At 49.4% G+C, this 27,315-nt stretch overlaps 1 protein-coding gene across 1 annotated transcript in view; it reads left to right on the top strand.

Annotated features, from left to right (window-relative positions):
- ppp2r5b (protein phosphatase 2, regulatory subunit B', beta) overlaps positions 1-27,315 on the top strand; it is an 85,722-nt gene that overhangs the window by 52,304 nt on the left and 6,103 nt on the right. The window contains exons 5-6 of the mRNA XM_078532695.1: positions 7,713-7,766; positions 10,391-10,441. Coding sequence (XP_078388821.1) covers positions 7,713-7,766; positions 10,391-10,441 — 105 coding nt within the window. The remainder of the gene's footprint in view (positions 1-7,712; positions 7,767-10,390; positions 10,442-27,315) is intronic.

Raw genomic sequence — 27,315 nt, 5'->3', positions numbered from 1 at the left:
TCTCTGCCCCCGCCTCTCTCGCTCTCTCTCTCTGCCCCCGCCTCTCTCGCTCTCTCTCTCTGCCCCCGCCTCTCTCGCTCTCTCTCTCTGCCCCCGCCTCTCTCGCTCACTCTCTCTGCCCCCGCCTCTCTCTCTCTCTCTCTCTCTCTCTCTCTCTCTGCCCCCGCCCCTCTCGCTCACTCTCTCTGCCCCCGCCTCTCTCGCCCCCTCTCTCTGCCCCCGGCCCCCTCTCTCTGCCCCCGGCTCTCTCTCTCTGCCCCCGCCTCTCTCGCTCTCTCTCTCTGCCCCCGCCTCTCTCGCCCCCTCTCTCTGCCCCCGCCTCTCTCGCCCCCTCTCTCTGCCCCCGCCTCTCTCGCTCGCTCTCTCTGCCCCCGCCTCTCTCGCTCACTCTCTCTGCCCCCGCCTCTCTCGCTCTCTCTCTCTGCCCCCGCCTCTCTCACTCACTCTCTCTGCCCCCGCCTCTCTCGCTCCCTCTCTCTGCCCCCGCCTCTCTCTCCCTCTCTCTGCCCCCGCCCCACTCCCTCTCTCTGCCCCCGCCCCCCTCCCTCTCTCTGCCCCCGCCCCCCTCCCTCTCTCTGCCCCCGCCTCTCTCTCTCTGCCCCCGCCTCTCTCTCTCTTCCCGCCTCTCTCGCTCTCTCTCTCTGCCCCCGCCTCTCTCGCTCTCTCTCTCTGCCCCGCCTCTCTCGCTCTCTCTCTGCCCCCGCCTCTCTCGCTCTCTCTCTCTGCCTCCGCCTCTCTCGCTCACTCTCTCTGCCCCGCCTCTCTCTCTCTGCCCCCGCCTCTCTCGCCTCCTCTCTCTGCCCCCGCCTCTCTCGCTCTCTCTCTCTGCCCCCGCCTCTCTCGCCCCCTCTCTCTGCCCCCGGCTCTCTCTCTATGCCCCCGCCTCTCTCACTCTCTCTCTCTGCCCCCGCCTCTCTCGCTCACTCTCTCTGCCCCCGGCTATCTCTCTCTGCCCCCCCCTCTCTTGCTCTCTCTCTCTGCCCCCGCCTCTCTCTCTCTGCCCCCGCCTCTCTCGCCCCCTCTCTCGCTCTCTCTCTCTGCCCCCGCCTCTCTCTCTCTGCCCCGCCTCTCTCCCTCTCTCTCTCTGCCCCGCCTCTCTCCCTCCCTCTCTCTGCCCCCACCTCCCTCTCTCTGCCCCCGCCTCCCTCTCTCTGCCCCCGCCTCTCTCGCCCCCCCCTCTCTCTGGCTCTCTGCGCTGGGTCACCCTGACTGCCGCCTGCTCACTCCCCCTGCCTGTTGCCCACCCGCCCCCTCTCTCCCCCTGCACCTCTATCTCTGTCTCTCTCTTTCTCTGACAAGATTGGTTGATTGGTATTCATGTTGGTGAGGCTGACAGGACTAAACTAAATGCAGCATTATAACTGACAGTGAAGGGAGTGTTGGTGTGATTGCAACTGGAAAATGAGCTGTAACAATCAGAACCAAACACTGGTGTCTCCATAGTGATGGTGGAAAACACTGTGAGTGGGTTAATCCATCCTGGATCACAAATACCTCTTTAAGAGAAAATTTGAGTGCCTTGGCTGCATTTTGATAGTGACTTCAGTGAGCTGTAATATTTAATTTGGGCAGAGACTTCCGCAATGTTTTTAATTCACTGTAATCCAGCCAGAAACAGATCCTGGGGTGGGGTTGGAGGGGGGGAATAGTTTAAATTTAAGTCCAGGGAAATGGAAAATAAGCTGCGTGATAAACCTGTGCTTTAAACACAGAGTATTTAACACTGGAATTCAGTACGGGAAATGTGAACTGCTTCTGCCTAGGCTTCCATTAAACGCAGCTCCCCAAAGATGACGTCTCCGCTCTCTGCCTCTGCCCGAGGTTTCCTTCAACCACAACCCCCTCACCGAGTGTGATGGAGGAGAGAGAGAGAGAGAGAGAGAGAGAGAGAGAGAAGCCCCAAAATTAATCACCCCTGCAGTGTGAAATCTATAGACTGGGTCAGTGAGTCGCTGTGAAATATATAGACAGGGTCAGTGAGTCTGTGTGAAATATACAGACTGGGTCAGTGAGTCTGTGTGACATCTATAGACTGGGTCAGTGAGTCTGTGTGACATCTATAGACTGGGTCAGTGAGTCTGTGTGACATCTATAGACTGGGTCAGTGAGTCTGTGTGAAATCTATAGACTGGGTCAGTGAGTCTGTGTGAAATCTGTAGACTGGGTCAGTGAGTCTGGGTGAAATCTGTAGACTGGGTCAGTGAGTCTGTGTGACATCTATAGACTGGGTCAGTGAGTCTGTGTGAAATCTGTAGACTGGGTCAGTGAGTCTGGGTGAAATCTGTAGACTGGGTCAGTGAGTCTGGGTGACATCTATAGACTGGATCAGTGAGTCTGTGTGACAGCTATAGACTGGGTCAGTGAGTCTGGGTGAAATCTGTAGACTGGGTCAGTGAGTCACTGTGACATCTCTAGACTGGGTCAGTGAGTCTGGGTGAAATCTGTAGACTGGATCAGTGAGTCTCTTTGACATCTATAGACTGGGTCAGTGAGTCTGGGTGAAATCTGTAGATTGGGTCAGTGAGTCTCTGTGACATCTGTAGACTGGGTCAGTGAGTCTGTGTGAAATCTGTAGACTGGGTCAGTGAGTCTGTGTGAAATCTGTAGACAGGGTCAGTGAGTCTGTGTGAAATCTGTAGACAGGGTCAGTGAGTCTGTGTGAAATATATCGACAGGGTCAGTGAGTCCCTGTGAAATATATCGACAGAGTGAGTGAGTCCCTGTGAAATATATCGACAGGGTCAGTGAGTCCCTGTGAAATATATCGGCTGGGTCAGTGAGTCCCTGTTAAATATATAGACTGGGTCAGTGAGTCCCTGTTAAATATATAGACTGGGTCAGTGAGTCCCTGTTAAATATATGGACTGGGTCAGTGGGTCTACATTAAATATATAGACTGGGTCAGTGAGTCCCTGTTAAATATATAGACTGGGTCAGTGAGTCCCTGTGAAATCTTTAGACAGGGTCAGTGAGTCTGTGTGAAATCTATAGACTGGGTCAGTGAGTCTGTGTGAAATCTATAGACAGGGTCAGTGAGTCTGTGTTAAATATATAGACTGGGTCAGTGAGTCTGTGAAATCTATAGACAGGGTCAGTAAGTCTGTGTGAAATCTATAGACAGGGTCAGTGAGGCCCTGTTCAATATATCGGCTGAGTCAGTGGGTCTATATTAAATATATAGACTGGGTTAGTTCCCTGTGAAATACATCTACTGGGTCAGTGAGTCCCTGTGAAATATATAGACTGGGTCAGTGAGTCCCTGTGAAATATATAGACTGGGTCAGTGAGTCCCTGTGAAATATATCAGCTGGGTCAGTGAGTCCCTGTGAAATATATAGACTGGGTCAGTGAGTCCCTGTTAAATATACAGACTGGGTCAGTGAGTCTGTGTGAAATATATAGACTGGGTCAGTGAGTCCCTGTGAAATATATAGACTGGGTCAGTGAGTCCCTGTGAAATATATAGACTGGGTCAGTGAGTCCCTGTGAAATATATAGACTGGGTCAGTGAGTCCCTGTGAAATATATAGACTGGGTCAGTGAGTCCCTGTGAAATATATAGACTGGGTCAGTGAGTCGCTGTGAAATATATAGACTGGGTCAGTGAGTCCCTGTTAAATATATAGACTGGGTCAGTGAGTCCCTGTTAAATATACAGACTGGGTCAGTGAGTCCTTGTTAAATATACAGACTGGGTCAGTGAGTCTCTGTTAAATATATAGACTGGGTCAGTGAGTCCCTGTGAAATATATCAGCTGGGTCAGTGAGTCCCTGTGAAATATATGGACTGGGTCAGTGAGTCCCTGTGAAATATATGGACTGGGTCAGTGAGTCTGTGTGAAATATATAGACTGGGTCAGTGAGTCCCTGTGAAATATATAGACTGGGTCAGTGAGTCCCTGTGAAATATATAGACTGGGTCAGTGAGTCCCTGTGAAATATATAGACTGGGTCAGTGAGTCCCTGTGAAATATATAGACTGGGTCAGTGAGTCCCTGTGAAATATATAGACTGGGTCAGTGAGTCGCTGTGAAATATATAGACTGGGTCAGTGAGTCCCTGTGAAATATATAGACTGGGTCAGTGAGTCCCTGTTAAATATACAGACTGGGTCAGTGAGTCCTTGTTAAATATACAGACTGGGTCAGTGAGTCTCTGTTAAATATATAGACTGGGTCAGTGAGTCCCTGTGAAATATATCAGCTGGGTCAGTGAGTCCCTGTGAAATATATGGACTGGGTCAGTGAGTCCCTGTGAAATATATAGACTGGGTCAGTGAGTCTGTGTGAAATATATAGACTGGGTCAGTGAGTCCCTGTGAAATATATAGACTGGGTCAGTGAGTCCCTGTGAAATATATAGACTGGGTCAGTGAGTCCCTGTGAAATATATAGACTGGGTCAGTGAGTCCCTGTGAAATATATAGACTGGGTCAGTGAGTCGCTGTGAAATATATAGACTGGGTCAGTGAGTCCCTGTGAAATATATAGACTGGGTCAGTGAGTCTGTGTGAAATATATAGACTGGGTCAGTGAGTCCCTGTGAAATATATAGACTGGGTCAGTGAGTCCCTGTGAAATATATAGACTGGGTCAGTGAGTCGCTGTGAAATATACAGACTGGGTCAGTGAGTCCTTGTTAAATATATAGACTGGGTCAGTGAGTCGCTGTGAAATATACAGACTGGGTCAGTGAGTCCCTGTGAAATATATAGACTGGGTCAGTGAGTCCCTGTGAAATATATAGACTGGGTCAGTGAGTCCCTGTTAAATATATAGACTGGGTCAGTGAGTCCCTGTTAAATATATAGACTGGGTCAGTGAGTCCCTGTTAAATATATAGACTGGGTCAGTGAGTCGCTGTGAAATATAGGCCTGAATCTTCAGCTCGGCGAGCGGGGTCGTGAGCTGCTCGCCAATGTATATAATGACACGGGCTGATGGTGGGCGTGCATCCCAATGTCACCACACGTCATTTAGATTTTCAGTTTTGCAGGGGTGCAGCTGAGTTGGCTGCGCGTCCGCCGAACTGTCAAAGGCCTATTGAGGCCATTTAAAAAGGCAATTGAGCAATTACCTAAACTGCTGTCCAACCTTAAGGTTGGCGGCAGGCGAAGAGCCCAGGCGGCCTTGACATTTTTCATGGAACCGCATCCATGGCCGGGATGATGTTTCAGGAATTATTTTAATTTTTCACATGTATCTTTATTAAAACTAACGCACACGTCCCAGCTCGTGGTGGTTTCACATGAAGGGACATGTCATAAAAATTATTTCTCCGCTGTATTCACGTTTAAAAGCTTAAAACTGGGTCCCTCGAGATTTCTGTGCTTAGGCGCACATGCGCGAAAGAGCATGCTCCCCTGACTCAGGCAACACACCCCTCGCCCGCACAGGCAGCGCACAGTACTTCCGGGTGCGCCTCACGCTGGACGGGCCTTTGCCAGCCCATGTAAAATGGCAGCACGAACCCGATTGGGCCCACGCCCGCCCCCAAACAACCTCCCCGACGGAGGAGAATTGTACCTGTATGGACTGGGTCAGTGAGTCCCTGTGAAATATATAGACTTGGTCAGTGAGTCCCTGTGATATATACAGACTGGGTCAGTGAGTCCCTGTGATATATACAGACTGGGTCAGTGAGTCCCTATGATATATACAGACTGGGTCAGTGAGTCCCTGTGATATATACAGACTGGGTCAGTGAGTCCCTGTGAAATATATAGACTGGGTCAGTGAGTCCCTGTGAAATATACAGACTGGGTCAGTGAATCCCTGTGAAATATATAGACTTGGTCAGTGAGTCCCTGTGATATATACAGACTGGGTCAGTGAGTCCCTATGATATATACAGACTGGGTCAGTGAGTCCCTGTGATATATACAGACTGGGTCAGTGAGTTCCTTTGAAATATATAGACTGGGTCAGTGAGTCCCTGTGAAATATACAGACTGGGTCAGTGAGTCCCTGTGAAATATATAGACTGGGTCAGTGAGTCCCTGTGAAATATACAGACTGGGTCAGTGAGTCCCTGTGATATATATAGACTGGGTCAGTGAGTCCCTGTGATATATACAGACTGGGTCAGTGAGTCCCTGTGAAATATATAGACTGGGTCAGTGAATCCCTGTGAAATATATAGACTTGGTCAGTGAGTCCCTGTGATATATACAGACTGGGTCAGTGAGTCCCTATGATATATACAGACTGGGTCAGTGAGTCCCTGTGATATATACAGACTGGGTCAGTGAGTTCCTTTGAAATATATAGACTGGGTCAGTGAGTCCCTGTGAAATATACAGACTGGGTCAGTGAGTCCCTGTGAAATATATAGACTGGGTCAGTGAGTCCCTGTGAAATATATAGACTGGGTCAGTGAGTCCCTGTGAAATATATAGACTGGGTCAGTGAGTCCCCGTGAAATATATAGACTGGGTCAGTGAGTCCCCGTGAAATATATAGACTGGGTCAGTGAGTCCCTGTTAAATATATAGACTGGGTCAGTGAGCCCCTGTGAAATATATAGACTGGGTCAGTGAGTCCCTGTGAAATATATAGACTGGGTCAGTGAGTCCCCGTGAAATATATAGACTAGATCATGGCGTGCGTGTGAAATATATAGACTGGGTCAGTGAGCCCCTGTGAAATATATAGACTGGGTCAGTGAGTCCCTGTGAAATATATAGACTGGGTCAGTGAGTCCCTGTGAAATATATAGACTCAGTCAGGGAATCCCTGTGAAATATATAGACTGGGTCAGTGAGTCTGTGTGAAATATATAGACTGGGTCAGTGAGTCCCTGTGAAATATATAGACTGGGTCAGTGAGTCCCTATGAAATATATAGACTGGGTCAGTGAGTCTGTGTGAAATATATAGACTGGGTCAGTGAGTCCCTGTGAAATATATGGACTGGGTCAGTGAGTCTGTGTGAAATATATGGACTGGGTCAGTGAGTCCCTGTGAAACATATAGACTGGGTCAGTGAATCCCTGTTAATTATATAGACTGGGTCAGTGAGTACCTGTGAAATATACAGACTGGGTCAGTGAGTCCCTGTTAATTATATAGACTGGGTCAGTGAGTCCCTGTTAATTATATAGACTGGGTCAGTGTGTCCCTGTTAATTATATGGACTGGGTCAGTGAGTCCCTGTTAATTAAATAGACTGGGTCAGTGAGTCCCTGTTAATTATATAGACTGGGTCAGTGAGTCCCTGTGAAACATATAGACTGGGTCAGTGAGTCCCTGTGAAATATATAGACGGGGTCAGTGAGTCCCTGTGAAACATATAGACTGGGTCAGTGAGTCCCTGTGAAATATATAGACTGGGTCAGTGAATCTGTGTTAAATATATAGACTGGGTCAGAGAGTCCCTGTGAAATATATAGACTGGGTCAGTGAGTCTGTGTTAAATATATAGACTGGGTCAGAGAGTCCCTGTGAAATATATAGACTGGGTCAGTGAGTCCCTGTTAAATATATAGACTGGGTCAGTGAGTCCCTGTGAAATATATAGACTGGGTCAGAGAGTCCCTGTGAAATATATAGACTGGGTCAGTGAGTCCCTGTTAAATATATAGACTGGGTCAGTGAGTCCCTGTGAAATATATAGACTGGGTCAGTGAGTCCCTGTTGACTTGCAGATGAACCTGTGGAGTCTATTTGTCCTGTTCCAACCTTTTAGTCATTGTTTCCTGTTTCTTCTCTCTAGTTGGCCTACTGTATTGTACAATTCCTCGAAAAAGATGCAACATTGACAGAACCGGTAAGTGCCACCAGCAAACGCCTTGTTCTGCTTTTCGTATAATGAAGATACTGAGTAAAACCACAGCATGCACCAGAATGTCTGTAGACACAGCATTCACTTCCTTTACAGAGACTCTTACTTGACACTATTTTAGTAGCACTTTAGTGCCAGTGTTTTCCATTGTAGACAATGACTTGCACTATTTTTGAGTGAGTTCTCTCCTTGGATCCCTAAATCTCTTTACTTTTCTGCAGTATCTAGTTTGTCACTGTTTGGAAAATACTCTGATCTCTTGTCCTTCCTTCCTCCGAGGATGAACTCTCACTTTCACCCTGTCCTGCCTGAATGGAAATGTTTGAGGTGTTACATAGAATTAAAGCAATTTTACAGCGTAGAGACAGGCCATTCGGTCCATCATTTCCAATTTTAATAACTTTTTCATGGGGCCTGCGCATTGCTGGCTGGGCCAGCATTTTTATTGCCCACCCGTAATTGTCCTCGAGAAGGTGGGTGGTGAGCTACCTCCTTGAACTGCTGCAGTCCCTGTGGTGTAGGAACACCCACAGCGCTGTTAGGAAGAGAGTACCAGGATTTTGACCCAGCGGCAGTGAAGGAACGGCCAATATAGTTTCAAGTCAGGATGGTGAGTGGCTTGGAGGGGAACTTGCAGGGGGTGGTGCTCCCGCTGCATCTGCTGCCCTTGTCCTTCTAGGTGGTAGTGGCCGTGGGTTTGGAAGGTGCTGTCGAAGGAGCCTTGGCGAGTTGCTGCAGTGCATCTTGTAGACGGTACACACACTGCTGCTACTGTGCGTCGGTGGTGGAGGGAGTGAATGTTTGTGGATGGGGTGCCAATCAAGCGGGGCTGCTTTGTCCTGGATGGTGTCGAGTTTCTTGAGTGTTGTGGGAGCTGCACTCATCCAGGCAAGCAGAGAGTATTCCATCACACCCCTGACTTGTGCCTTGCGGATGGTGGACAGGCTTTGGGGAGCCAAGAGGTGAGTTACTCGCTGCAGAATTCCCAGCCTCTGCCCTCTGCTCTTGTAGCCACAGTATTTATGTGGCTGGTCCGGTTCTGTTTCTGGTCAATGGTAGCCCCCAGGATATCCACGCCGGTGTTTGCACTCCAGCTTCCTTCCACGCCCCCCGCCTCATCAACATAACCTTCTCTTCCTTTCTCCCCCGTGTTTATCCAGTTTCCCCCTTAAGTGTATCTATACTATTCCCCTCAACTGCCCGCTGCGGTTGAATTCCACATTCTTGCTGTAAGGTTGAGCCTCGAACCTGCTCTGCCATTTAGTAAGTTTGTGGCTGAACTTCTGCATCCATGTCACCTTCCCACCGGTGACCCATATCCCCTCGTGTCCAAAAACGTGGCAATATCTGTCTTGAATGTACTCGATGACTGAGTATCAACAGCCCTCTGGGGTAGACAATTGCAAAGGTTCACAAACCTCTGAGCGAAGAAATTTCTCCTCGTCCCCGTCCAAAATGGCTGACCCCATGATCCTGAGATTGTGACCCCGTGTTCTGGACTCTCCCAGGGGTGATGAAGCCTCTCAGCCCCGACCCTGCCAAGCCCTTCTCAGAATTTTAAGCAATTTCAGTGGGATCACCATTCATTCTTCTAAACCCCGGAGAACAGTTTTCCCTGAGCGGAACGGGTAAGCGGCCTGGGTAAGGTCTGATGGTGGATGTCACGGAGAAGGGTGTACTTCAGGTCCAGGCCAAGCAGAGGCCATCGCACGACACCCGTTCCTTCTCCTCACCCGCCGCTGGGGTGCTGTTTTGCCCTGTAATATGGCTGAATGGCTCTGCGTTAGCTGTGTGGGCTGAGTAGATGCAGTCAGGCGCTTACAGTTAACGGCAGGGATTCAGACGTTAGGCAGGACTCCGGGGTGAATGTCTCCTGCCCAGGAGCGAGAGACCGTGTAGTCGAGACTTGCTGTGTCCTTCGGTGAACATGTTCCGGGCGTTGCTTCCCCTTCCCCTCCCCCAGCCCCTGAATAATCACGTCAGTCCAGAGGCCCAGACCAATGCTCTGGGGACATGGGCTCAGATCCTACCATGGTTTGCTGGTGGAATTTAAATTCAATTACCTGATTTAAAAACCTTGGAATTAAAATCTGGTCTCGGTAATGTTCACCCTGAAAGTATCGTCACAAAAAGCCCATCTGCCCTTCAGGGAAGGAAATCTGCCCTCCGTACCTGGCTTGGCCGACATGCGACTCCAGACCCACAGTCAAGTGGTTGCCCTCCGAGATGCCCCAACGAGCCACTCAGTTCAAGGGCAATCGGGGCTGGGCAACAAGTGGTGGTTGTTCCAGTGATGCCCGCATCCCATGAAAGAACGAAAATACCGATAGGGAGAGGAAGCGGGATGGGAGGAGGTTCACGTGAAGGTAAAACAGCAGCATGGACCTGGTGGGCCGAATGGGCTTGTTTCTGTGTTGTATATCCCATGTGTACCGGTGCCTGTACAGTGAGGGTATGTAAGGTGTACAGGTGTGTCTGCCGTGAGAGTGGTGATGCAGGTGAATATCGGCAGCGAGCGGCAGAGCATCAACACTGACCTCGTTGACCAGGAAGTGACCTCCCCCGCCGCGTGGTGCGCCACTAACCAAAGTGTCTTTATTTTTGGACAGGTTCTTCGAGGGCTGCTGAAATTCTGGCCTAAAACGTGTACACAGAAAGAGGTAAATGCCACACCCGCCGACCAGCAACCCCTCCCTGCACCCCCACCGCTGTGGCATTGCTCCCTTTGCTCATGTGCAGTGGTTGGTTCTGGAGTGGGGCTGACAGTGGTTCTGCAGTAGGGGTAAGGTTGGGGTGGGGGTGGGTGGGGGAGAATGCGGGCTGGTGGGGGTGGGGGGGCAGGAGGGGGGGAGATGCGGGCTGGTGGGGGGGGTGGTGGTGGCACATGGTCAAGCGCGGAATCACGGTTCCCGAGCGGTTTCTCCAGCGTTCTTTCCATTACAAACTCCTAACTCACCAAAACCCTTCAAAAACATGTACTTCATTCAGTTCACTCCCACCTCACCCCCATTAGGCACTCAAAGGACCCCCTCCTTGCCCACCCCATCTGTGCAAATACCCACCGACATAGGCTAAGTACTGCCTCTTGTTTTACTTCTTCCAAGGTTTACCCGCGATCTCCTTCCCCCACTCCCGGCCGGTCTCCCTCAATATGGTCTCCAATCAGATACTGTATCCCAGAAGATAAAATAATCACTGTCCAACGATTTTTTCCACCACCCCCCACCCCGGGTCCAATGCTGACCATTCGCTTGCTGTTGGTAAGTACCATCCTCCTCGACCTGAGCGCAAGGCCTTGTGCGTTTTTTCGGCAGTGCAGGCCGGCACCTGGAGGATCTGTCGCTGGAGGCAAGACAGTTTGAGCTCTGAAAGTGAAGCAGAACATTGAGGCGGAGGCCTCGGCTGGAGAGGCAGGAACCCAGGGAGCAATGTCCGTGAATTATGACAGTTTCTTTAGCCCCTTTGCACCCCTGCTCACTGAGAACCGCAGGCCGGGCCTAAAAACCCTTTGACACTTACTCCTCAGCGGCCCCGTTGGTTCCCGTCTCCTCCTGCTGGCCGGCCGTTATTTGGTAGCCTTCCCATGAGCTGGGTAGGATTTCAGGCAGTGGTCAATTGTCGGTTAAGTTGACGATCCATATCGGTGACTTGGACGAAGGGACCAAAGGTATGGAAGCTAAACTTGCTGATGAGACAAAGGTAGGAAAGTGGGTGGTGAAGAGGGCATTAAGGCAAAGTGGGTGGGCAAAAAGTTGGCAGGAGGAGTATAAGGTGGGAAAGTGCCCACTCTGGCAGGAAGAATAGAAAAGCGGTGTACCATGTAAATGGAGAGAGACTGCAGAACCCTATGGCACAGAGGGATCTGTGTGTCCCGGTACCTGAGCCTCTAGGAGTTGGTGTGCAGGTGCAGCAAGTGATTCAGAACGCAGGTGGAATGTGGGGTTGGTCGCCAGGAGAATTGAGCATAAAAGTAGGAAAGTGTTGCCACAGCTGTACAGTGCCTTAGTGAGACAGCATCTGGAGCACTGTGCACAGTTTTGGTCTCCTTCCTTAAGAAAGGACATCATTATTTAAAAAACATTTTTTATTCATTCATGGCATTGTGGGCTTTGCTGGCTGGGCCCAGCATTTATTGTCCACCCCTTAGTTGCTCTTGAGAAGGTGGTGGTGAGCTGCTGCCTTGAACCGCTGCAGTCCCGTGTGGTGTAGGTACAACCACATAATATTGTGTTAGAAGCAGTTCAGAGAAGGTTCACTCGACTGATTCCTGGGATGGGGGTGGAGGATGCGGTTATCTTATGAGGGAAGGCTGGACAAGCTGTGCCTGTATCCATTGGAATTTAGAAGAATGAGAGGTGACCTTATTGAATCCTATAAGACCCTGAGGGGACTTGACAGGGTGGGTGCTGAGAGGATGTTTCCCCCTGTGTGGGAGAGACCGAGAATGAGGGGACGCGGTTTAAGAATCATTTAAGACTCCGATGTGGAGGATGTGGGTGTTAGTCTGTGGAATTCTCATCCCCGGAGAGCAGTGGAGGCTGGGTCATTGAATGTATTCAAGGCTGAGCGAGACAGATTTTTGGTCAACCAGGGAGTCAAGGGTTATTGCGGAGGGGGGTGGGGGACAGGCAGGAAAGAGGAGTTCAGGCCACAATCCCAGATCAGCCGTGATCTTATTGAATGGCAGAGCAGGCTCGAGGGGCCGAATGGCCGTGTGAAGAGTTTTAAATTATTTTGATGAATGCTTCACGGGTGTGACATTTTGCAGTGTGCGGACAATCTGGTCGCTCTGCGTGGGCTTGAACTGGAGAACAGTCACAACACGGTGTTTCTATGTTGTACCGTAGCGCAAGAGGAGCAGACACTGAGCCAGAGGGTGAGCTGTCAGGGAGATCAGGAGGGTCTTGAACAAAGAAAGACTTCACATCCATAGCGCCTTTCGCAGCCTCAGGATGTCCCAAAGCACTTTACGCCCCCCACCCACCCCCCCACGTCCTTTTTGAAGTGTGGTTACTGTTGGAATGTAGCAAACGTGGCAGCCAATGTGAGCACAGCAAGATCCCACAAGGAGAGCCATGTGATCATGACCAGATCATCATCTGATTTTGGGATGTGGGTTGACCGTTAAATATTGGTCAACACAAAAGGAAGAGAGAGTTGGCTGGGGGGGAGGGGGGCGGGGGGGTGGGGAGGGGAGGCAGTGGGGGTTGTGGGGTAAAGTTTAGGGAGGGAATTCCAGAGCTTGGGGCTCCGGCAGCCGCCAGTGGGGGCAGCGAGAGAGCAGAGTCGGAGGAACGGAGAGTTTGGTTTGGGGGGAGGTTGTGGGGCTGAGGTGTGAGAGGCGAGGTTACGGTTTATACACCATTTACCTGACGGGGCTGTGCGCCGCTGAGGAGGGTTTCAGTTTGAGGAAGTTAGGAACGAGAATAGTGGAGACTAACACTGTCCAGAGAGAGCCGGCAGCTTCAGCAGGCTGGAGTTCAACCTGTTCCCCCCGCTCCCCCGTCCACCTTGCTCTGTCCCCCCCACTCCCCCATTCTGTCCCGTTCCCCCCCCTCCCCCACTCGGTCCCGTTTCCCCCCTCCCCAGCTCGGTCCCGTTTCCCCCCCTCCCCCGACTCGGTCCCGTTTCCCCCCCTCCCCTGACTCGGTCCCGTTTCCCCCCCTCCCCCGCTCGGTCCCGTTTCTCCCCCCCCCTCCCCCGCTCGGTCCCGTTTCCCCCCCTCCCCCGCTCGGTCCCGTTCCCCCCACCCCCCCTCCCCTGCTCGGTCCCGTTTCCCCCCCCTCTCCCCCGCTTGGTCCTGTTTCCCCCCCCTCTCCCCCGCTATTTCCCGATTCCCCCCCCTCCCCCGCTCGGTCCCGTTCCCCCCACCCCCCCTCCCCTGTTCGGTCCCGATTCCCCCCCTCCCCCGCTCGGTCCCGTTCCCCCACCCCCCCTCCCCTGCTTGGTCCCGTTTCCCCCCCCTCCCCCACTCAGTCCCGTTCCCACCCCCTCCCCCGCTCGGTCCCGTTTTCCCACCCCCTCCCCCGTCCTGTCCCACCCAACTCTGTCCCACCCCCCGACTCTGTCCCGTCCCCGCTCCCCCCCTCCCCCGCACGGTCCCATTCCCCCCCTCTCCCTGACCCCCTCTGCCTGAGGCCCCCACTAGCCCTTTCTTATTGCTCCTATTTAACACCAACCCACCTCACACTATCTGCTCCCCCTGTAGCCTGTAACTTCCCAGTGCTGAATTCACTGCTGCTTCTGTCTTCAGGGAATTAAAATCCTCACTGAAACATTAATGATTTTGTGGATAAGAGGAAATGCTTTGAAATTGGCGTCTTTGAAGTTTTGTGAATTCTGTCAGATGTTTAAAGCAGTGCCCTATGCAATATTTCTGATCTAATTGCTAAAGCGTAAAGCTTGGCTTGGTCTGTCTCACTCTGTCATCAGTCAACAGTACACGCCTCACTCCACCTGAGCCCCTAATCCAGGCTGACACTCCCAGTGCAGTACTGAGGGAGTGCCGCACTGTCGGAACGTCAGTACTGAGGGAGTGCCGCGCTGTCGGAGGGTCAGTACTGAGGGAGTGCCGCGCTGTCGGAGCATCAGTACTGAGGGAGTGCCGCGCTGTCAGAGGGTCATAACTGAGGGAGTGCTGACCTGTCGGAGGGTCAGTACTGAGGGAGCGCCGCGCTGTCGGAGGGTCAGTACTGAGGGAACGCTGCATGTCGGTGGATCTGTACTAAGGGAGCACTGTCCTGTCGGAGGGCCAGTACTGAGGGAATGCTGCAGTGTCGGAGGGTCAGTACTGAGGAAGCGCTGCAGTGTCGGAGGGTCAGTGCTGAGGGAGTGCTGCACTGTCGGAGGGTCAGTGCTGAGGGAGTGCTGCACTGTCAGAGGGTCAGTGCTGAGGGAGTGCTGCACGGTCGGAGGATCAGTACTGAGGGAGTGCTGCACTGTCAGAGGGTCAGTACTGAGGGAGTGCTGCACTGTCAGAGGGTCAGTACTGAGGGAGTGCTGCACTGTCAGGGGGTCAGTACTGAGGGAGTGCTGCACTGTCAGAGGGTCAGTACTGAGGGAGTGCTGCACTGTCAGACGGTCAGTACTGAGGGAGCGCTGCACTGTCGGAGGGTCAGTACTGAGGGAGCACTGCACTGTCGGAGGGTCAGTACTGAGGAAGTGCTGCACTGTCAGAGGGTCAGTACTGAGGGAGTGCTGCACTGTCCGGATTGCCATCCTCATGTTGAGACATTAAACTGAGGCCCTGTCTGCCCTGTGGGGTAGATGTAAAGGATTCCATGGCCACTATTGGAAGATGATGAGCAGGTTGGAAAATGGAATACCTACCCATAAACATTGGGAACAGAATCTGTAATGGCTTTTTAAAAAGGAGGACAGCAACTAATTGCATTTCTATAGCACCTTTAGCACAGTTAAACATCCGAAGGTGCTTCTCAGAAGTGTTTTTAAGCAAAAATTGATACTGAGCCACATCTGGAGATTTTAGGGACGGGTGACCCAAAAGTTTGGTTTTAGAGAGTGTCTTATAGGATGAGAGAGAGGCGGAGAGGTTTATCGAGGGAATTCCAGAGTTTAGGGCCCCCAGGCAGCTGAAGGCACGGCCGCCAATGCTGGAGCGATGGAAATCGGGGGATGTGCAGGAGTCGAAGGAATGCACTCTCTCAGAGACTCCGAGGAGATTGCAGAGATGGGGATCGGGATCGATGAGCGTTGGGATCGTCGATTCTGGAGATATCAAAGGCGTGGATGAGGGTTCCCGTAGCGGATGAGCTGAGGAGGCGATGTTACAAGAGGTGGGAATAGGCAGCCTGACTGACGTGACTGGAAGCTCAGCTCAGGGTTCAGGGAGGCTGACGGTTGGCTGAGGAAGCGAGATTGTGGCAGAGGCCAAAGATGGTGGCTTCTGTCTCCCCAGGGTTTCGCTGAAGGGAAAGTTGTGCTGGTCCAGCGCTGGAGGTTGCATAAGGATAGAAGTCAGGCTTCAGCTATACAAAGCCCTGGTTAGGCCGCACCTGGAGTCACTGGGAGCAGCTCTGGGCACCACACCTTAGGAAGGACATAGTGACCATGGAGGGAGCGCAGGGTAGATTTATCAGGATGATACCTGGACTCCAAGCATTAAATTATGAGGAGAGGTTACACAAACTGGGGTTGTATTCCCTGGAATTTAGACAGTTAAGGGGTAATTTCATCTTTTTAAGATATGAAGGGGAACAGATAGGGGGGATAGAGAGAAACTATTGCCGCTGGTCGGGGAGTCTCGGACTAGGGGACAGAGTCTAAAAATGAGAGCGAGACCTTTCAGGAGTGAGATTAGGAAACACTTCCCCACACACAGGGCGGGAGAAGTTTGGAAACTCTCCCCCGCAAACGGCAATTGATGTTCGATCAATTGTTAATCATAAATCTGATGTTGGTAGATTTTTGTTATCCAAAGGTATTAAGGGACACGGGACAAAAGTGGGACTATGGAGATAGGTCGCAGATCAGCCACGACCTCATTGAATGGCAGAACCAGCCCGAGGGGCTGAATGGCCTCCTCCTGTTCCTATCCTCTAGGGCAATTTCGAGTCAGTGGAGGAATCGAGTGAGGTCGGGTGAAGTAGAGCTGGGTACAGATCCAAAAGCATGTTAGGTTTCATTTTGTCACTGAGGGGAAACAGGAAAGCTCCAAGGTTAGATCCCTGGGGGACTTTGAAGATAACAGCGCGGGAAGGGAATCGATTGCCAGAGGTTCTCCAGCGATGACTGGAGGAATAAGATTGGAAAGAGGCGAGTGCAGTCTCACCTAGTTGGATGACAGAAGAGAGACGTTGGAGGAGGATAGTGTGGTCAACTATGTCAAAGGGTGCAGACATGTTGTGGAGGGACAGTTTCTCATAGTCGCATTCGAGAGGGTGTGATTTGTAACTTTAATTAATGTGGTTTATACACTGGGTGTTTACTGATGTTCACAGTGGTTTATACACTGGGTGTTTACTGATGTTCACAGTGGGTTTATACACTGGGTGTTTACTGATGTTCACAGTGGGTTTATACACTGGGTGTTTACTGATGTTCACAGTGGGTTTATACACTGGGTGTTTACTGATGTTCACAGAGGTTTATACACTGGGTGTTTACTGATGTTCACAGTGGTTTGTACACTGGGTGTTTACTGATGTTCACAGTGGTTTGTACACTGGGTGTTTACTGATGTTCGCAGTGGTTTATACACTGGGTGTTTACTGATGTTCGCAGTGGTTTATACACTGGGTGATTGCTGATGTTCGCAGTGGTTTATACACTGGGTGATTACTGATGTTCGCAGTGGTTTATACATTGGGTGTTTACTGATGTTCACAGTGGTTTATACACTGGGTGTTTATTGATGTTCGCAGTGGTTTATACACTGGGTGTTTACTGATGTTCGCAGTGGTTTATACACTGGGTGATTACTGATGTTCACAGTGGTTTATACACTGGGTGTTTATTGATGTTCGCAGTGGTTTATACACTGGGTGTTTACTGATGTTCGCAGTGGTTTATACACTGGGTGTTTACTGATGTTCACAGTGGTTTATACACTGGGTGATTACTGATGTTCGCAGTGGTTTATACACTGGGTGATTACTGATGTTCGCAGTGGTTTATACACTGGGTGATTACTGATGTTCGCAGTGGTTTATACACTGGGTGATTGCTGATGTTCGCAGTGGTTTATACACTGGGTGTTTATTGATGTTCGCAGTGGTTTATACACTGGGTGTTTACTGATGTTCGCAGTGGTTTATACACTGGGTGATTACTGATGTTCGCAGTGGTTTATACACTGGGTGATTACTGATGTTCACAGTGGTTTATACACTGGGTGTTTACTGATGTTCGCAGTGGTTTATACACTGGATGTTTACTGATGTTCGCAGTGGTTTATACACTGGGTGTTTACTGATGTTCGCAGTGGTTTATACACTGGGTGATTACTGATGTTCGCAGTGGTTTGTACACAGGGTCTTTGATTATTGTGGGCATGCAGGGGATGTGGGCTTACTGGGGTTAGAGACCCTGTGTTACTGACCATACCGTTGCCTGTTAGGATTATGATAGGGCAATACCACTGCCAGCAGTGAACTGTTCCAAAAATATCAAAATAACATTCAGTGCAACTTCTGGACTCCGTTTCCAGGATGAGCTATATCGTCTGGCTTTGCAGGGCAGTCACTAGCTTCTGACTCACATTTTCCACCCTTACCTGAGTGAGTGTTTATCCCGCTGTCAATCTGTTTAATGCTATAATTATCCCTGGATTTGGCTTCTCGAAGATCCGGTGGATTTGAGCGATAATTAGTGTCCCACTCACTTGCACTTTCAATAGACGCTAATCCTCGCTTGCAGCAGTGATCTAATAGGAGGAAAATGTTTGGAGATCGCTGGGAATTCCTGACCCCTGCCAACTCCCTTGCATCGCCTGGTCAGGCAGCTCCCTGCCCGCTAGAGCTCGGATTAGATAAGCCCATGGATCTGTGGAGCGTGCAGTGTCCTGGTGGAGAATCGTACACTGGTGGGACAAACCGTTCTGCTGCTGTCTCTCAGCAAGTGGCAGACGGTCTGAAAGGGAGGAAGCACTCCACTTTTTCGGGGGCTACGTGTAAGAGCGACTTACATTTATACGGCGCCATTCACGCCCCCGTGATGTTTTCCCCGAGAAATGGGGGAAATCGTCGTGTTGCTGAAAAGAGAAGATTTGTCACCGGGAAAAGGGTGCTGATTGGTTGGCAAGTCAACTCTGATTGGCCGAGGTGTTGCCATAGAGAAAGCAACAGGGAGCTATAGGCTCCCGAAGCTCACGGGCTGTTCAAAAAAGGCACCGAGCTTGAACAAATTCTTTTTGTTTGCAGGGAATGGGTCCCCACATGTCACCTCTAGCAGGTGTAAATGAGCTGCGTTCCGGGCTTGACTGATTACCTTCAATTGGTTGTTAGTGTAGCTATTAGCACACTCAGGATTGTTCAGCAAGCGCTGTCCAAGCGAGGCATCACATCTGCAAGCGCGGTCTAGTGGAGTGCGGTCTGCACTCTTGCCTATTCCGAGCAACCGAAGGTACGTGCTGTTTGATTCAATCAGCCAGTCGTTGGGACTTGCAGCCAACATACCCGGCATCGCACCGGCACTGAAACCCATACACGACGTTGCTCAGTTGTGCGGTAGGCAGAGCGTCCATCTGGACTGACGGCAGTGTCCTGCCACTGGATAATCCCACTCGCGTCGCCACTGCGTAGTAACCTGGTAGAAATCACAGCCTCAAAATGCTTTGCGGCCACCGAAGCACTTTTGGAAGTGTAGTCACTGTTGTAATGTAGAAACTGAGGCAGCCAATTTGTGCACAGCAAGCTCATGCGAGCAGTAAGGGGATAATGTTTTTAGTGATATTGATTGAGGGGGTAAATATTGATTGTGAAAAGCCCTTTAAACTAATAAAGCAGGAAGGGTCAGTGTGGGAATAATGGCCTAAAGATTGGAAATATAGAATAAAAACCAAAGTCAAATTAAACCAAGAGATGAAGATTACTGAGAAGGAAGTGATAAAATCTACGCTAAAAATAAAGCAGGAGTAGTGAAAAATTTCTAGATATATTAATGTTGACAGTATAAATGTGTACAGTGCATCAGCAACCAAAAGTGTAATAGGTGCAACAATGTGAGGATGTGTGAGCAGGAACAGTTATTCAGATCATTGTTCAGTACAAAAATGTGCACAGCCTAAGATATAAACCAAACAAGTGAGGAGCACAGGTTCTGATTTAAGGGGGTGATATGGATACTGTTAACAGGATCCATGGTTGAAGTCATAACCAAGACACAGAGCTTTTCTTTAGAGAGAGAGTTTATGGACTTGTTCAGTCTCACGCACACCCAGTGTCCCATCCATCCCCGAGGTATATGCTCTTTCTAAACAAATTGAACAAATGTAAACTAATTAACTAATTGAAAGCCCCTTAAAGGGGCACGATAACAAAAAACAAAACTTCCAAAGGAATCCCCTATTTGTATGTGCTCCAAGTGCTTAATGAAACAGTGCCCTTCACCTTGTAGCCTAACAATATAATTAACATCCATTAACCGATACCATTACAGAGCTTTTCTACAAGCTGGGTGTGGCTTGGAGCTAAGTATAGGACCGTAGGAACAGGAAGAGGCCATTTAGCTCCTCAAGCTTGTTATGTCATTGAGTGGGATCATGGCTGACCTGTGACCTAGCTTCATATCCCTTAATACTTCCGGCTAACAAAATTCTATCAACCCCTTTGTGTGCAGAAGTGTTTCCTAATTTCACTCCAGCCTCTTAAGTTTTAGATTTTTCCCAGCCAGAGGATTTTTTTCTTTTATTCTTTCAGGAGATGTGGGCGTCGCTGGCTAGACCAGCATTTATTGCCCATTCCTAATTACTCTTTGAGAAGGTGGCGGTGAGCTGCTTTCTTGAACCGCTGCAGCCCATGTGGTGTAGGTACACCCACAGTGCTGTTAGGGAGGGAGCTGCAGGATTTTGAGCCAGGGACGGTGAAGGAACGGCCGATATATTTCCAAGTCAGGATGGTGAGTGGCTTGGAGGGGAACTTGCGACTGCCCTTGTCCTTCTAGACGGTAGCGGTCGTGGATTTGGAAGGTGCTGTCAAAGGAGCCTTAGTGAGTTCCTGCAGTGCATCTTGTAGATGGTACACACACTGCTGCTACTGTGTGTCGGGGGTGGAGGGAGTGAATGTTTGTGGATGGGCTGCCAATCAAGCGGGCTGCTTTGTCCTGGATGGTGTCGAGCTTCTTGAGTGTTGTGGGAGCTGCACTCACCCAGGCAAGTGGGGAGTATTCCATCACACTCCTGACTTGTGCCTTGTAGATGGCGGACAGGTTTTGGGGAGTCAGGGGGTGAGTTACTTGTCACAGGATTCCTAACTTCTGACCTGCTCCTGTAGCCACAGTATTTATATGGCTAGTCCAGTTCAGTTTCTGGTTAATGGTAACACCCAGGATGTTGATAATGGGGGATTCAGCGATGGTAATGCTGAATTGAACGTCAAGGGGTGATGGTTAAATTATCTCTTGATGCAGATGGTCATTGCCTGGCACTTGTGTGGCGTGAATGTTACTTGCCACTTGTCAGCCCAAACCTGGATATTGTCCAGGTTGTGCTGTATTTGGACATGGGCTGCTTCAGTATCTGAGGAATCGCGAATGGTACTGAACATTGTGCAATCATCAGCGATCATCCCCACTCCTGATTATATGGTGGAAGAAAGGTCATTGATGAAGCAGCTGAAGATGGTTAGGCCTAGGACGCTACCCTGAGGAATTCCTGCAGTGATGTCCTGAAGCTAAGATGATTGACCTCCAACAACCACAACAATTTTCCTTTGTGCTAGGTATGACTTCAACCAGCGGAGGGTTTTCCCCCTGATGCGCATTGACTCCAACTTTGCCTGGGCTCCTTGATGCCACACTCAGTCAAATGCGACCTTGATGTCAAGGGCAGTCACACTCACCTCACCTCTTGAGTTCTGCTCTCTTGCCCATATTTGAATCAAGGCTGTAATGAGGTCAGAAGCTGAGTGGCCCTGGCAGAATCCAAACTGAGCTTCAGTGAGTAGGTTATTGCTAAGCAAGTTCTCTCTCTCTCTCTCTGCCCCATTCTCTCTCTCTCTCTCTCTGCCCCATTCTCTCTCTCTCTCTCTGCCCCATTACTTTACTGATGGTGGAGAGCAGCCTGATGGGATGGTAATTGGCTGGGTTGGATTTGTCCTGCTTTTTGTGGGCAGGACATACCTGGGTAGTTTTCCACATTGATGGGTAGATGCCAGTGTTGTAGCTGTACTGGAACAGCTTGGCTAGGGGTGCAGTTATTTCTGGAGCACAAGTCTTCATTACTATTGCTGGAATATTGGCAGGGCCCATAACCTTTGCAGTATCCAGTGCATTCAACCGTTTCTTGATATCACGTGGAGTGAATCCAATTGGCTGAAGACTGGCATCTGTGATGCTGGGGACCTCCGGAGGATGCAGAGATGGATCATCCACTCAGCACTTCTGTCTGAAGATTATAGCAAGTGCTTCGGCCTTATCTTTTGCACTGATGTGCTGGGCTCCCCCATCATTGAGGGTGGGGATATTTATGGAGCCTCCTGCTCCAGTGAGCTGTTTAATTGTCCACCACCATTCATGGGCTGGATGTGGCAAGACTGCAAAGCTTAGATCTGATCCATTGGTTGTGGAATCGCTTAGCTCTGTCTATCACTTGCTGCTTATGCTGTTTGGCACGCAAGTGTTGTAGATTCACCAGGTTGACACCATATTTTTAGGTATGCCTGGTGCTGCTCCTGCTATGCACTCCTGCACTCTTCATTGAACCAGGGTTGATCCCCTGGCTTGGTGGTAATGGTAGAGTAGGGGATATGCTGGGCCATGAGGTTAGAGATTGTGTTTGAGTGCAGTTCTGCTGCTGATGGCCCACAGTGCCCTATGGTTGCCCAGCCTTGAGTTACTAGATTTGTTCGAAATCCATCCCATTTAGCACGGTGGTCGTGCCTCACAACACGATGGAGGGTATCCTCACTGTGAAGGCGGGACTTCATCTCCAGAAGGACCATGCGGTGGTCACTCCTACCGATTCTATCATGGATAAACCTCTGCGGCAGGCAGGTTGGTGAGGATGAGGTCAAGTATGTTTTTCCCTCTTGTTGGTTCCCTCACCACCTGTCGCTGACCCAGTCTAGCCGCTATGTCCTTTAGCGCTCGGTCAGTAGTGGTGCTACCGAGACACTCTTGGTGATGCACATTGATGTTCCTATATGCCACAAACTATGGTTTCTTTAGAAAGGAGGAGGACTAACATCAGTGAGACAAACAGATAGTAGCTGCGGTATTGGCAGAACTAGAGAAGAGCAAAGAATGTAAGACCCTGATGGAAGTTGTTTACAGACCTTCTGATTGTAGTAGTGGTGGAATGGATAGATGTATAAAATACAAGAGGGAAGGATGTAGCAAAAACAATGTGGTTATAATGGGAGAGTCTGGGAGAAGTAGATCAGTTCAAGGGGTAAAGGCATTAATTTCAACAATGTGTTTGGGACACTGCTGGAACAGTTCATTTTAGAACCAACAAGGGAACAGGCCAGACTGGGTTTTAAAGATGAATAATGAACCAGAATTCAACTATTCATTGGTAAGGGAGCAGCTTGTAAATAGTGATCTTAAAATGGCCTGCTCAGTGGCCACTGTCTAAAGCTGAATCAGACTGCTTGCAACTTTGGCCTCCTATTTAGCCCTGAGCTGAGCTGCCAACTCCCAAATCCTTTCCATCACCAAGACTGCCTGTTTCCGCCATCATCCGTCCCTCCCCTGTCTCATCTGCTGATACCCTCATCCATATTTGTGTTTTTGTGGCCGGCCTTTCAAGTTCCAATTTCACCTGCACCCACCACCCCCCACAAACACCAGTAAACCTGAGCTCATCTGAAGCTCTCCTTGTACCAAATACAGTTCATATAATCCCCTCAGCTGTGCTCACTAACTTACTTTGCCTCCTTACCTGGCAACACCTAAATTCTAAAATTCTCGTCCTTGTTTTCGGATGTCTCGAAGGCCTCCCTCCCTCCCTATATGTATAATCTCCTCTAGCCCTACAACCCTCCAAGATCTCTACGCACCTCCAATTCCGGCCTCTTGCGCATTCCCAATTTTAATCGCTCCGCCGATGTCGGCCATGTTTTCACTTGCCTGGGCCCTAAGCTCTGGAATTCCTCCCTAAACCTCTCCGCCTCTCCTTTTATGTTGCTCCTTAAACTCTGACTCTTTGACCAAGCTTTTTGGCCGCCTGGACTGGTGACAGAGGCCTAGGCTAATGCTTAGGGGCCGAGGGTTCAAATCCCACCATCGCAGCCAGTTACTGAATCTGGAATTGAAAGCTAGTCTCAGTAATGGTGACCGTGACAACTATCATCAGTTGTTGTAAAAACCCATCTGGTTCACTAATGTCCTTTAGGGAAGGAAATCTGCCGTCCTTACCTGGTCTGGCCTGCATTTGACTCCAGACCCCACAGCAATGCGGTTGGCTCTTAACTGCCCTCTGAAATGGCCGAGCAAGCCTCTCAGTTCAAGGGCAATTAGGGATGGGCACCAAATGCTGGCCTTGCCAGCGACGTCCACATCCCATGAAAGAATAAATAATCCTGCCTTAAATCTCCTAATGGGGCACGGTGTCCGATATTTGATAAATGCTCCTGTGAAGTGACTTGCAACAGTTTACTATATTAGTGAGCTTGGATTTTCAAAAAGCATTCGATAAGATGCCACACAAGAGGTTATTAGACAAAATTAGGATCGGGGGTAATATATTAGCATGGATTAAGGATTGACTAACAGATGATAATAGAGGGACGGAATAAACAGCTAATTTTCAGGTTGGTAGGGCGGTAGTAGCTAGGTATCCCAAGGGTCAGTACATGGGCCTAAGCTAGTCACAGTTCAGATCAATGATTTTGATGAGGCGGCCGAGTGTAATGCATCCAGGTTTGCTAACGAAACTAAGCTAGATGGGAAAGAAAGCTGTGAGGAGGACACAAAGGGATTTATTAAGGGTAAGCGAGTGGGCAAGGACATGGCAGATAGAATACAATGTGGCAAAGTGTGAAGTTATTGACTGTGGTAGGAAGAATAGAAATTTAAAGTGGTGCATGACTGGGTAATGTTAAAATTCATGAATCATAGAACATTAACACACAAACAAGTAGGAAAGCAAGTGGTAAGTTAGCCTTTATTGCCAGGGGATTACAGTCTGAGATAGGAGAATTTATAATAGAGAACAAGGAAATGGCAGAGCAATTAAACAACTACTTTAATTCTGTCTTCACAGAGGAAGACACAAATAACTTCCCAGAAATACGAGGGAACCAAGGGCCTAGTGAGAAGGAGGAATTGAAGGAAATTAGTATTACTAAAACTAAATAGTGCTGGAAAAATTAATGAGACTGAAAGCTAATAAATTCCCAGGGCCTGATAATCTATATCCCAGGGTACTAACGAAGATGACCATGGAAATAGTTGGTTGTCATCTTCCAAAATTCTGTAGAATCTGGAACGGTCCCAGCTGATTGGGAGGTGGCAAATGTAACCCCACTATTTTAAAAAAGGAGGGAGGGAGAAAACAGTGAATTACAGGCCGGTTAGCCTAACATCAGTTGTAGGGAAAATGCTAGAGTCTGTTATAAAGGTTGTAATAACAGGATATTTAGAAAATAGTTATGGACAGGATTAGGCAAAGTCAACATGGATTTGTGAAAGGGAAACCATGTTTGACAAACCTACTGGAGCTCTTTGAGGACGTAACTAGCAGAATAGATAAGGGAGAACCAGTGGATGTGGTGTATTTGGATTTTCAGAAAGCTTTTGATAAAGTCCCACATAAGAGGTTAGTGTGTAAAATGAAAGCACATGGGATTGGGGGTCATATATTGGCATGGATTGAGAATTGGTTAGCAGACAGGAAACAGAGAGTAGGTATAAATGGGTCTTTTTCGGAGTGGCAGGCGGTGACTAATGGGGTACCGCAGGGATCAGTGCTTGGGCCCCAGCTATTCACAATATATATATATCAATGATTTGGATGAGGGAACCAAATGTAATATTTCCAAGTTTGCTGACAGCACGAAACTTGGTGGGAATGGCGAGCGATGAGGAAGGTTTTAAGAGGCTTCAAGGCGATTTACACAGGTTGAGTGAGTGGGCAAACACATGGCAGATGCAGTATAACGTGGATAAGTGTGAAGTTATCCACTTTGGCAGGAAAAACAGAATGGCAGAGTATTATTTAAATGGTGATAGATTGGGAAATGTTGATGTACAAAGGGACCTGGTGTCCTTGTACACCAGTCACTGAAAGCAAGCATGCAGATGCAGCAAGCAGTTAAGAAGAGTAATGGGTAATGAGGAAGCGGCAAACTTGTTAAGTGTTCGCTTTGCAACAAAAGAACCAGAGGTGGGGGAGATGAGGAGAATTTTTTTTTTACACAGCGAGTTGTGATCTGGAAGGCGTTGACTGAAAGGGCGGCGGAAGCAGATTCAATCGGGACTTTCGAAAGGGGAATTGGATGACCCGCTTGGAGGGAAACAACTTTGTAGAGGTGTGGGGAAAAGGGCAGGGTGGGAGCCGTGAGACTAATTGGAGAACCCTTTCCAAGAGCCAGCACGGGCATGATGGGCGGAATGGCCATCTTTTGCGGTCTCTCTTTTTGTTATTCCAGCCATTCTCTCAGTGGAGCGAGAGACAAAATACCGGGGGTTCCGAGGAACTTAAAAAAATAAGCCAAGCAGAGAGACACGGTGGTTTTAATGTAAGTTTTTTTTAATACACATGAGAGCGGAAGAAATAATGGGACTTAAGAGAAACAAATCTCTAGGATTTGAAGGTATCTGCTCCCAGGTACCACACAAAACAAGATGAGGAAATTAGGGGGTCATTTCCGAATGCTCTATAGATTCAGGAATTTCAGTGGTAGAGTGGAAATTTGCAGATGTTGCTCCTTTACTTAAGAAGGGAGGGAGGGTGTATCCCAAGTAATGAGAGACCTGTCAATTCAGCAGCAGTCACTGGAACCTGTCGTCAAGGACACGGTGACTGAACACTTGGACGAGTCCAAGTTGACCGGGCAGTCAGTGTAGGTTTGTGAAGGGTTAGTCCCGGGTCTTGTCTACTGGAGTTGGAATTATTTGAGGAGGCCAATGTCATGGTGAATAGGGGAGTGTTGATGGGATGTTGGCTGTGCGGAGCCCCAGAAGGCACTGGATAAGGTTCCACGCAAGAGGTTATCAGCAAAGATTAGAACACATGGAACTGGAGCTAACTTTCGAGACAATGAAGCGGTAATTCTGGGAGTGAAAGAAATGCTTTTGTTGATTGATGGAGTTGGAGTCTCCCAGGGGGCCTCAGCTTTGCATCGTATTTATCAACGCCTTGGATGAAGGAACGGAGGGTTGTACATCCAAACTTGCAAACTGCACCAAGTTAGAAGGTATGATAAGTTGTTCCGATGTGAGCAGAAAGCTGTGATGGGACATCGGCAGCTTCAGCAGGTGGACAAAACTGTAGCGGATGGAATTCGCCGTGGGCGAGTGGGTGGTCATCCAGAAGAGGCAGGCCCAGAAGAGATGTTTTCTTGTGGCTGGAGGATGGGAACTGTCGAGGGGGTGCGGAGGGATTTGGGACGTCCGTGTATACAAAGCACTGAAACCTAGGGGCCAGGTGCAAACATCTCCAGATGGCTGGGATGTAGGTCTTTGGCAGGACTTCATGTGGAGTAACCCGGTTCAGTTCTGGGTCCTGCACCTCAGAAAGGATTTATTGACCCTTGGCGGGGGTTCGGCGGGGTGCAGCACAGATTTACCAGAATGATCCAGGGGCTTAAAGAGTTAAATTATGAGGGCTGAGTGCATAGACTTGTCCTGCATAGCCTTGCGTTTAGAGAATGAAGGAGTGCTTTAATCGAGGTGTTTAAAATGATAACTGGGT

Source organism: Cetorhinus maximus, chromosome 31 (genome assembly GCF_964194155.1).
Source record: "Cetorhinus maximus chromosome 31, sCetMax3.hap1.1, whole genome shotgun sequence".
NCBI lineage: Eukaryota > Metazoa > Chordata > Chondrichthyes > Lamniformes > Cetorhinidae > Cetorhinus > Cetorhinus maximus.
The sequence above is the reverse complement of the archived record's forward strand: the minus strand, read 5'-3'. Positions and strand labels throughout refer to the sequence as shown.